This window comes from Desmodus rotundus, chromosome 7 (genome assembly GCF_022682495.2).
Source record: "Desmodus rotundus isolate HL8 chromosome 7, HLdesRot8A.1, whole genome shotgun sequence".
Classification (NCBI taxonomy): Eukaryota; Metazoa; Chordata; class Mammalia; order Chiroptera; family Phyllostomidae; genus Desmodus; species Desmodus rotundus.
Window position 1 is genome coordinate 67,801,750 of NC_071393.1, and position 12,000 is coordinate 67,813,749.

A 12,000-nucleotide genomic window follows, 5' to 3' on the forward strand; every position below is an offset into this window, starting at 1 on the left:
AGCGGGCCTGACCCAGCACTTCTCACCTGTTGAATCCCATAGGTCCATCCTTGTTTTATTCTGTCTTTTGCCCAGACGTTATGTGCATTTTCTGCAAGCTTATCCACTAAAATTTCCTGAGGAGGTAACAGCTTCACATCAGACAAATCCAAGGGGGCTGGCTTATAGCCATTAGACATCATGTAGCTACAAGTAAATGGAAAAAAAATATTTTGAACAGATCTGTACAACTCCCCCATTCCAGATTTTAGATCAAGAGCACATGGTGAAAAAACCATGAAAATAAGGCCACAGCCACAGGCTCTACCTTGTGGAAGAATGGAGAGCTTGGTTCTATTTCATGTCAAAGACAAAACCCCTCATCTACCAAACTTTTTTCCAAAGTGCATCACCAATTCCAAGGAGACTGTCAGAGAAAGTGGATGATCAGTGCAAATCCATCCCTATTTCTAAGAAAACTTAAGTGCCTTACAAATAATGGGCACACTTAGCAGGCTATCACTTTGCCAGAAGCTGTTGCATCCTACTTTAAAATACAAAAGGTTCTAACCATACTAGCAAGGACAGTACCTTGAGCCAAATGGTTTCTTATAAATGAGTGGAGAATGATTGCTCCATCTTAGGAAGTTAAGCCTTTACTTGGGGAATTAAAAAAGTTTGCACTACAGAATTTGTGCGCTTAAGGTGACCTTAGTGGTTAGGTGTCCAGTCCAGGAGTCACAGTCTCAGATGTCTTTAACTTGAAGATAATGTGAAGATGGGAAAAAGCTCAGTACGAGTCCAGGTAGATGCTTGTCTAAATGTAGAGGACAAGGGCACACTGTGGAGAGGCTCTCAGAAGAGCAGCGGATCATGGCCACGTGGGAATGTGAGTCCAGAGGTACCCATGGCTTCGGCAGCCCTGAAGTGCAAACCAGGGCCAGAACCTAAATGTGACGACTTGTAGGCCAAGGCTCGCACTACCCAGGAACCTCTGAGCAGTGAAAGATCCAGGGTCTATTGCAGGCATAACACACTGCCCCTTGTCAACCTCAGGACACCTGGTCTTGGGCAGAGTCAACACATATTGATTGTTGAGCACTGACCCCAGCAGCCCTGGCCAGCAGGCCGCCCCTCCAGCAGCTGCCTCTCAGATGTGCCACTCTCAGCCTCTGAGAGTAGAACTTGGGAGTCTAATAGGGAGCAAGGGGAAGAGAAGCATTTGATTCATGCTGGCACTGCCGTGGCTCATAACTAATTATGACACCTGTGTGACTGTGTGAACATCCAATCTGGCACGTGAGGGAGAGCGGACAAGAGCCAGGGGACGCTCCAGTGAGTGTGTATCTGAATGTGTGAGCACACGTGGCCCTGATGTGCGGGTGAGAGGAAGAGTAGCACACGAGCAGATTTGGGGCCCAAATTAGATCTTGGCAGAGACACTCACTTCCACAAAGGGTTTAAAAGGCTGGCTCAGTGCCAGAGGAGTGAGTCCTCCTGTGCCAACTGCTGTTTTTATAGGACCACAGACGGCACCGTGTGCTGCATCACTTGGCTGAAAGCTAACAATAGTAGTGTAGATCTGGGCAGAAGGAGCAAAAAGAGGGAAAGGCTGGAAACACTTGTACTTTGGCAGGCTTCTGTCTGGGGGTCTCAGTGCAGCCTTAGTAACGGGAGGAGCCTGGCGCTGTCATCTGCCTTCACGCATGGGCCTCCCATCCCCCCAGTTAAAAAATTCAGACTAAAGCATTATGACTTGAACAGTTAAAAAAAAATCACCTACTTTTTGGACAGTTTGACCTTCTTGAGGTCCTCTTCAGCAGCTGGATTAGCATGAGCAATGTGGCACCCCAAGGCCAGCAGGGTTCTGCAACGTATCAGCGGGAAAAGATTAGGGTCAACTGCCAGATAAAGGACAGCAAGAACCTTACATATCTGAGTTGATAAAAACAGACAATCGTCATTCGTTTAATCAGGGAGTTACCAAAGTTTTTCCATAAAGGGACAGATAGTAAACATTTAGGCTTTGTGGATCATATGTCCATTACAAGTACTCGACTCTGCCATTATAAAGAGTGAAAGCAGTCACAGACAATATGCAAATCAATTGGCTTTGTTACGATAAAACTTTATTCATAAAAAGAGGTGGCTGATCAGATTGGCCTATGGGCCACACTTTGCCAATTTCAGATTTAGATGATAGCAAGCATGAGAACATAAAAAAGTTGGTTCATAGCCCCTCTTTGAGGCATTTTTGAGTTTATATATTTGTAACGTAAATGTTATATATTCAATTAGGATTGAACACTGCTCCTCTGATTCCAGGGAACAGAGAGGATCTTAAAATACTCCCTGAGCCACAAGTCAGTGCATATTTTTCGCATGAGCCCTGTACAGTGCTTGAGTGTGCTAGACTCTGGGAGGTCCCAGAGCTGCACCCTCAGGAAGCACTGGGGTGATCAAAGGCATCACATACGTGAGCCTGAGACAGGACGCCGTGGCCGAGCATGGGCATGCCAATCAAACCACAGGGTTAAAATGCTCTGACAAGTATGGGTAGAAATACAATACCCAGAGAACAGGCAACAATTACAAAAGAAACTCAAGATGGGAGATATCAACTTGGGCTAAAAAACTTAAAGTTTGAACCAGGCTTTTAATCATGGGTGGAGATCACAGAGAAACTAAAAGTTGCTTTCAAATTGAATTTTAGTGAATTAGACCATGTTTTCGCATTGGTTTTTTAGAAATACCTTTCTTTTTTCTTGATATAACATGAACTACAAGAAGTAGTTGGTCCTTTGAGTCTGTTGCTCTTCTTTTTTCTTTTTTCTGCCTACATTCTCCCTCTCTCTGATAAATAGCAAATAGCCTCTAAAGAAATATATGTGCTCAGTAACAATGGTGGAGGTGTTACTCACTGTGCTAAATCCTTTTGTGGCATGAATAATCACCCTCCAACTTATCAGAATGCATTGTTTTCCAGGCAAGAGACATATCTTTGAAGTCTAGTTATAAGGCATTAAATCATCCACTCACTGTTTAGTCCAAATTCAGTTCAATTAAACACTCACTTTAAGGTTTCAGTTGACATTTGTAGGTTATAATTCTTCTCGGTTTCAGGCAGCTTTGAAAACTCCACCAGGCAGGGGTGTTGTCTTTTATTGTCATCCCGTATCTAGGTGGCAACACAAAGAATATAATGTACGTCTGACAGCTGGCACTGCCTTGGAAAACAGAAAAGGACACACTGTGAAACATGGCCCAGGCTCTCTCTGTCCAGGAAGACAAAGAGAGCTGTTTGCTGATAGACGAGTAGATGATCTTCTCTCTAGTAAATGATACACCAGTCTCCAAGCTGCCAGCGGCTTTTGCTCTGTGGATTTGTTTCTATTCAGGTGTCTGCATTCAGAACATACTTTTCCAGAGAAGCAATTTTACACATGGTAGCCATGCTCCTGCCTGGCCAAATTTGTGGAACCATAATGCTACTGAATGGGGGCATTCTTCAGAGTACACGGGACTACAGAATCGGGAGCAGCACTGTCTAGGAGCAATATAGAGTCAGCCACAAGTGTGCACCACACTTGTAACTCTACATTTTCTAGTAGCTGTATTAGAAAAGCAAAAAGAACAAGTAAAATGAATTGGATTGGTGTATTTTATTTAACCCAATATTTCTAACATATTACCATTTTAATAAGTAATTAATGTAAGAAATAATTAGATATTTTATTTTTCTAGGACATCTTCAAAGTCGGGTGTGTATTTTAGAGTTACTGCACATCTCCATTCAGACTAGTCACACTTCAAGTGCTCAGCAGCCACGCATGGCTCATGGCTACTACACTGGACAGACATTAACTCATTCATTCATTCAACAAATACTGGTTGAGTGTCTACTCTGTGGTGGCACTGAGCCAGTTGTTTGGAGCTCAACAGTGAGCTGGGGTAGCCCCCAGGCCCACGAAGCAGATAGTCTAATGGGGCAGGGAACAATAATAAAATAATCATAGAAATAAAGGTAAAATTGCAATTGTGCTTAGATCTCTAAAGGAGAGGTTGGTGATGTTACAAGAGCATACAGCAGAGAGGCGGTCAGATTGAAGGAGGGTGTTTCATGGTAGCTATAGCAATACACATGAGTTAGAGTGCAGGGCCCTACCAGTAACTAAGCTGGACCATGTATAGTTTGAGAGTAACAGGGCCATAGGAAGGTTCAGAACTCACCTAGCCTTCTGCCTTCATACACGACCTCATACAAATCACAGAACAAAGTCAATTTGCAACCTCTTTGAAAAATGTTTTCTAGTAAAAGAAATTCCTTAACCTCCTCTGAGTGTCCATTAATCTTAGTGATACATCTGAAAGCCATATTAAACAAATTCTGATTCAAGACAATGAATCATCCTCTTTTTACCACCCATGCAGAAAGGACAGCTTTTCTGAAAGGAAAGGGAGATGATAGGGTTCTCTAAGGGGTGCTGAGGATCGACCACACTCGACATTCGCCGAATAAAGGAAAGCAGCATTTGGGAGAGAAAAGGGAAGTAGATTCCCAGTTCTGTCTGGGCAGAGCTCATCTCCTCAGACTCCTGACCACACTAAACAAATGACCGAACAAGCCTGTGCTGGACACAGCAGAAGCTAGACGGGTGGTAATTATGGAGTGAATTTTGGCTCATGGGGTTCCCTTCCTCACTCAAGTCTTGGAAGAACGCCTCCAGGTGGTAACAAGGCAATCCGACCCTGCAAAGTGGCTGGCCACTGGAACCCGTACCTTGCCAAAAGTCCAGCCAAGCTCTATTTTGTTCATTCCCCAAAGCTCGTGGATATTTTCAGCCAGTCTGTCTCGGATCTTCTCTAGGTGAGGTGGCAAAACTACCTAAAAGGGAGAGGAACAAGTGTGAAGTTAGGATTACAAGAGTCAACTGTACTGAAATCTATCATAAAATCTATATGGCTCAGGTACCCTAGTTGAATTCACTACAGGTCACTCAGGAGGGGCAGCTTCCAGAGATTCCTTCCTCTCTTGGCTTCCTCTCAGTCTTTTTTGCAGATAGTGGTTCCACCTGTGGATGCTTCCTTGGGCCTTATCTCCCCTTCCTCCATGCTCTCTTTTTGGAAGATCTCACCTACCCAGAGATGGGCACTCCCAAGTAAGTACATCTCCAGCCATGGTCTCTACAGAAGTTCAGGCCCATTGTTCCAACTGCCTGCAGGATTTTTCCACCCTAGCGAACTCAATATGTTATTCAAAGATGAATTAATTATCTTTCATTTAAACCCTTTTTCTTTTCCTGTTTTTATTTTCTCTTTTTGTTAAATGGCCCCACCATTGTTTTAAGCCTGGAATTCACCCTAGTGTCTTTCCTCTTGGCATCACCCATACACCCCTACGGCCCTACCTAATCAGTCGAGAAATAACTTATGGTTATTTGCTAGGCATCTTTCTGAAGGGTGCTCTCCCCTACATCATTCAATCTCATTATTTTCTCCCTGGACCCTGTAAGAGCCTCACAATTGGTCTTTCTAACACCCCACCAATCTATACTCCACACTGTGGCCAGAGGGATGAGCCTACAAATTTAAACCACATTAAACACACTCCTCCAGAGAGTCTCCACGTGTTCCTCAGCACTCCTGAGACACAGACTAGATGTCTTAACCAAGCACACAGTGTCTTTCTTCAGTTCTCTCTAACAGTCCTCTGAAACACATCCTTCCAAACTTCTTAAAATTATCCCAAAAGGTCACATGTTCCACAGTTCTGTGCCCTTGCATATGCAACCTTTACCTTATTAATATGCCCCATGAGACACACAATGTGTGTACACACACACACACACACACACACACACACCCCTCCATGCCAAGTGACAAATAGAGACTCTCTCCTTGACCAAACTCTAGATAGGTTTTTCTCCGTCCTTGGCCTTGCTCTCAAGAGCCCAGTTTTAGCAAGAATCACGATAAATCAATCAGCGAACATCCATTACCCTCGATATTTGATCACTTTCCATATCTGATCAAAGGCCCTCATCCCACCCCCCCCCCCCCCGCACCCCCCCCCAGAGTGCATCACTGCTGCCTGCCTTCAGCTAGAATCCCGTTAGACCAGTTTAGCAAGAATTCACCCCAGCTCCTGATATTTCCTCTTAGTAGCTGTCCATCACTGACCACCCCCAACCCCACCCCTCAACCTGCTCCCTGATGATAAATCCCCTTGTTCTTATATTCAGAATTGAGCCCTGCTCTGGAGTTCCTTTCCCCGTATTGTAATAGATCCTAAATAAAATTTGTTTTTACTGTCCAGCCTTGGTTTTAATACAAACACCCTCAGTATTTATCCTTCTGAATTTAGCCAAATGTCACCATCTTTGGGAAGTTTTTCCCAGTTACCTTCAGGGCGAGTTTCTCTGTGTTTTCCTGGAACTTGGCTCATATTTGTCCACTGAGGTCATAAGGGGGGGGGGCAAGTACTTTCTCTTTTTTCCCCAATTTTTTAATTATAGTTTACTACTATAATAATAGAACAAATTACAATTGTATTTGGCTCTTACCAGTTAATTAAGATAATCTGTTTAAACTAAGTGCTCCTTAGTTGGTCACAGTCAGAGGAACTGCATGCTTCAGTGAAAGAGGAAAATGTGGAAAGAGGACTCCACCAATCCCCAAATCACAATTTCAGTGGCCTCAGTTGGTGACCATCTGGGACAGAATAACACTGGCTTGATGACTGCCTCCCAGGTGCCTGGGCCCAGGCTGTGCAGAGCTGGCTCCCTTCTTCCCGCACTCAGCCAGGGCTGGGGGTGGTTCAAGCACCAGGCACCGTTGTGTGTGTGGCCACGGGGCTCAACTGAGTGATATTTAACCTGCAAGTTGGTTAATGTGCCCCAAGGAGAATGGTGTTCACTCTGTGAGTATCTGGTATTTAACTTCTTTGGCAATAATTTCACAGAATGGTAGATTCTCAAAAATTACAAGGTCTCAGCCAAGACAATAAATTGTGCCTTTCCAATGAGAACTTCCCTACTGTTTTATTTTCCTGCAGCATTTCCCTAGATCCAGGGTCCATACACATTCAGCTTTGGGTCCTCACAGCACCATTGTTCTGGCTTGTGGATTATCTCTGTTCTTAGATTTCCAAGTGCTCAATTCTGCATGTTTAGAAACTCCTCTCCCACTATGGTCAAGCCCCCTTTCCTCCCTTATCAAAACTTCCCCTCATTCTTCTGACCTTTTCGAGGCCCCATTTCTTCCAAGAAGCCTCTTCTGAGTAGCACATGCTTTTATGATAACTTAGTGAGAAGAGCAGCACGGAGAGGCAGGACTCGTGCTCCTGCTCATGTTCTCTCCCCGCCTGGGTGCTAGCGGCCCTGTGTCCACGGGAGAGCTTCCTGTCTAGAATACACAGGAACCAGGTGACTCTGTCCCTGGGTGACCCTGGCTCACAGACTCATCCCCACTTTGCCATCAGCACCCCAACTCCAGCTGCTGTCCAGGTGCTGTACTGGGCTCCGGGAAGCAGGCAGAGAACTGCTGCAGTTTCCATCCTACGGGACTCACGATCATCAGCTACAGGACGTAAGAAGGAAGCTCAGGAACATGCACATGTGGCTGAATGTAACAGGGTCATATGAATGCTACTGGAAAATACATGCTTGAGACCTTCTACACTCCAAAATGCCTACAAACTATATGCCTACAAACTATTAACCCGAGCACCTCAGAGACAAGGTCCCTTTTCATTTAATTTCTCTAACATCTAGAATAATGATTTGAGTAGCACTGGTATGTAGAAAATACCGAAAGCTATTTATTTATGCCCCTTATCATAACTATGTGATTGTCTCTCTCTCAAAATACAGGACCTAGAAGGGGAAAAATGTCAATATATCACTTTCAAAGCCTTCCTCTGTGTCCCACTACTTTCAGTTTTATTTCTAACTATTCTCCTACATGCCTCTCTTCCTTCAAGATTCCAGCCTCATGAGATTGTTCATCACCACCTGCCCCTACTTTGTGTTCTTGCTTCTAGGCCCTTATTCATCCCATCCCTGTTACTTCACCCCTGCACATCCCTACCCATTTAAGCTTATTGAAGGGCCTGATTGAATTCTATCCTCTTTACTCAGACTTCTAGAACCATGCAGCTGAAAGGGTGTCTCTACCAGTTACTGGTGTGCACTCTTTATTTTGCATTTATCATATTTAGACTTCATACATTAGTTTTTTACCTCTTCAACTTGGTTGTGAATCCCCAGAGAATACTGAAATATTTCTGCCTGTGCTTTCACAGAGCCCAGCAGAGTGCCTTGTATGAGCTACTGCTGAACTTGGCCATTGGTGGAGAAATCCTTACAGAGCTCAATCTATGCATATGGCAGAAACATGAAGAATAACAGTTATTCACATTACATGCCAATTCTATAGAAATATGATAAGAATTGTTCAAAGACAATAGAGAGAGGATGTAGCCCTGTTACTTCATCTGCATGGGTTGCCTCCCATTGGCAGGTGGAACCTACCTGGCTGGTGTCTATGGGGCACGGGATGAAGGAGGCTTGGGAGAGGAACTGGGTGGTTCCCAACAGATCTCTGATGCCTTCAGTGTCACGCTTATATTCTTTGACAGGCTCCAATCTCATCTTTTCCTTTGGAAGTAAGGCTTCATAGCAAGGGGCATAACCAGAGGGAGGCAGAAACTTAAATTCTCCGTGACGTCCACCCATCAAGAAACGTACTCTGTGTCATTTGGAGAAACCAGGAAGAGAGGGGTTAAAACAATATCCCAGCCCAAACAGGTGAAAATTAAAGATCAGGCCCCCCTACCCCCAAATTATTTTGTTGGGAAGTGACTGAACTCAGATTCAGCACAGCAGACATTCTAACATGTGAAACAAAGCAGTGGAGGGAGGACTGAGTGTGAACCTCAGTCCACCATGTCAGCTAAGTTCTTAAAATTTCATTTGAATGTTAATATCACTAGCTTTAAAAAAATATCCTTACTCTAGTAGGTAAATCATTACCATATATTATTACTAGAGTATTAAAAAGAATAACAGTGATGATGATGATATTATTCTCAAAAATAACATTGTAATTAGAACACGAGAACTTGAAGTCTTTTTATCTGAGGGAGACTAGCCACACATCAATTAAAAGAAGCACAATATAACTATCCAAGGAAAATAGGAAATTCTTACTTTAAGATTCAGGCTAAAGATTTAGTAAACACAGAATTGTAAACACAAATGGTATACATGCCTGGCAACATGAATAGAAATGATACACGGCAGAGGCTGCAGTTCTCCAAAGCAGCCATATGAGGGCGACTCTGAGGAAGCATCAGCAGGGAGCCACAGGGGGGGCCACAGGGGGGCCACAGGGGGACAGCCAGGAACAAAGTGTTTGCTTATTAGGGTCCCAGTGTTTTTCTCAAGGGCACCAGCGCCCTGCTGGCATCCAAGCCTGATACCCTGGCCCACTTCACCAGTGACTGGAGGAACCTCCCAAGGAAGGGGACAGGGACACTTGGGGCTCATAGGAATGGCAGGCACTAGTTACAATGCACTGAAGTCTTTCAATATTTTAATTCAGCATTCTGGCTGAATTTCATCCCAAGATCTGTAGGTTAGGTTAGAGTTAGGGTCAGACCCCGAAGCTCCCCGCTGCAAAGAGGGGGTGAAAACTGCAAAATGATACTCACATGTTCTCAGGTTAGTAACTAGAAATATAGCATTAAATTGACAAGGAAAATGACTGAAATTTTAAGTAATCAAAACATAGCAAGGTATGCAGTACTGCAGAGTCAACAATAATGTCACACAGGAAAAACCAAGACATACACACAGCATGTGCACACAATAGCACTCCCTCCATTTAACAACAATTTTCTAAGCCCATGATTTGCACTGTTCTGTGCGCTAAGGATTCAGCACTGAACAAAGCACATAGTAGGCATCCAACTAGACAAATAGGTCTAACTTCTAATTAAAAGACATCCAATTAGGGAATACAGAGGGAGACATAAAGTCACTCCTAGATTGAAGTCAAGGAAAGCCTCTCTGAGGAGGAGCATGTGAGTAACCTCAAGGGACAAGGAGAAGCCAATGAGCTAAAAGTCTGGAGGAAGAGCATTCTAGGCAAAGAAACAACATATGCACAGGTGCAAAGGCCCCGAGGCAGACAGATCTTGGGTGGAGGCAGTGTGCTGAGAACATGGAGAGCCTGAGGGGCAGGAGATGAGGCAGTAGGTGGCACGGCTAGATCAGGTAGGGTCCATGAGCCATGGAGAGGACTTGGGATTTTCTTTCAGGTTCTGAGGGATTTTAAGAAGAAATATAAGATTTTCAAGTTGCTGTTTGCAGACAGGCCTGGGGACCAATTAGGAGGCAATTGCAGGCACCTGACACCCTCTAGTCACAGTGAGAGATGAGGGTGGTTTGGGCCATGGTGCTGATGGCCAACAGGGAAAGGAGCCGCCACATCCCACTTTCTGGGCGGAATTAAGCATGTTAGGAACTGCTGGTGGAGTAGGCGTGTGTGTGAAATGAGGCGAGGTATGTGGAGGAAGGGTTCGGATCTAGCCAGACTCTCAGAGCAACACACTGCACTGCCCGACCGTACTTCCTCTAACTGGATGGTCCCGGCAGGGCAGCCCTGCGAGAGGAGTGCCGTTGTGGCGGGGCTGCCGTGACAGTGGACATAGCCTGGTTATGGAAATGGGAAACAGAAATCTCCCCAAGTGAGAGACACTAAGGGTTTTTCCTTTTCCAATACAAACAAACTCTTTATCCAAACAGCATTTTATAAAATGCTGCTTTAAAATTAATTATAGAAATATGAAGCCTCCCACTTTCCCATTTTAAAGCACTAAACAACAATGATGTAGAATCAGAACCACAATTATCCCTTGCAAATGTTTCTACATTAAATGTTATGCAATAGGGCATGATCTACGTATACTAAGGATATGAACAATGACATTAAACAAAATTGAGTCATTAGGCTGCAATGTTACTAATTTAGTGAGCCTTCAGGAAAAAATGACTAAGCCTTGAAACCGTTTGTTGAGAACTTCCCAATCCAAATGTAACCTAACAGATTGTGCTACTGACATGTTGAAACTATGGGTTAAAATGGGATATTTTTGAGCAAAGAATGAATGTGGGACTTTTTTTTTTTTTTTTTTTGCATTTCTCTCCTTTAAGAAGCTGAACTGGGAGCTTATACAGCAAGTATATTCTCTGTTCCTCACTCCCGTACGGATTCCAAGAACAAGTAATGACCTCCTAGGAGGACTTCTATTGGACTTAATTATTCATGAGCTCTCTTGCCCATTCTGTTTAGTTTTAAAATTTCTCTTATGTTTTAAAATCTGCTGTTCTCTTTTGGACAGATAACAAATCAAGAAGGTAGAGTGCCATGTAGCACTTACAGAGACCAATGCTTTCTGTGTGTATGTTCACTTATTAAAAGAGAATGATAAGATAAATGCTAAGTTTATCTCCTCCAATGGCCACACCAACTGTAAAATGAAAAATTGGCAAAGCCAGCAATCAGTGTGCGCCGATTGCGGAAGCAGTCTTCAAACAGACATTATGCTGTGCTTTAGTCGGTGGGGGGGGAGAACAGTTCTGGGTTGCTTTCAAAGTCCTGCCAGACAGGAATGCTGCGCCCCAGCAGGTGAGACTGGACAGGAGCAGGTGCCAGGCACACCCGCCGTCTTCGGCTCCTGCACTCACTGCCCATGAGGAACTGCCCAGGGACCATGTCCAGGCTCCAGCAAACTGCCACCACTCTTGGTGGTCCCCCTCCTCACTATATCAGGGAGATCCGGACTGACCAGGTCAAAGGAAGGAACTAGAGATAACATAGAGGTGTGAAGGGAACAAAGGAAAGAAATGAAGTATCTGAAGTCCACTTTATTTGAGGATGTTAAAATGGGCTCCCTTCTGTCTCGGAGTTTTAGCAAAGGTCCCAAAGGCAGATAATTCAGTGAATGCCAATTCTTTC

At 44.2% G+C, this 12,000-nt stretch overlaps 1 protein-coding gene across 1 annotated transcript in view; it reads right to left on the reverse strand.

The window, feature by feature from the left end:
- The window catches only part of RYR3 (ryanodine receptor 3), a 534,646-nt gene that overhangs the window by 201,431 nt on the left and 321,215 nt on the right, over window positions 1–12,000 (reverse strand). The window contains exons 20-24 of the mRNA XM_053928437.1: window positions 8,507–8,727; window positions 4,760–4,860; window positions 3,054–3,157; window positions 1,763–1,846; window positions 27–186 (exon numbers count right to left, since the gene is read on the reverse strand). Of these exons, the coding sequence (XP_053784412.1) occupies window positions 27–186; window positions 1,763–1,846; window positions 3,054–3,157; window positions 4,760–4,860; window positions 8,507–8,727 (670 nt within the window). The remainder of the gene's footprint in view (window positions 1–26; window positions 187–1,762; window positions 1,847–3,053; window positions 3,158–4,759; window positions 4,861–8,506; window positions 8,728–12,000) is intronic.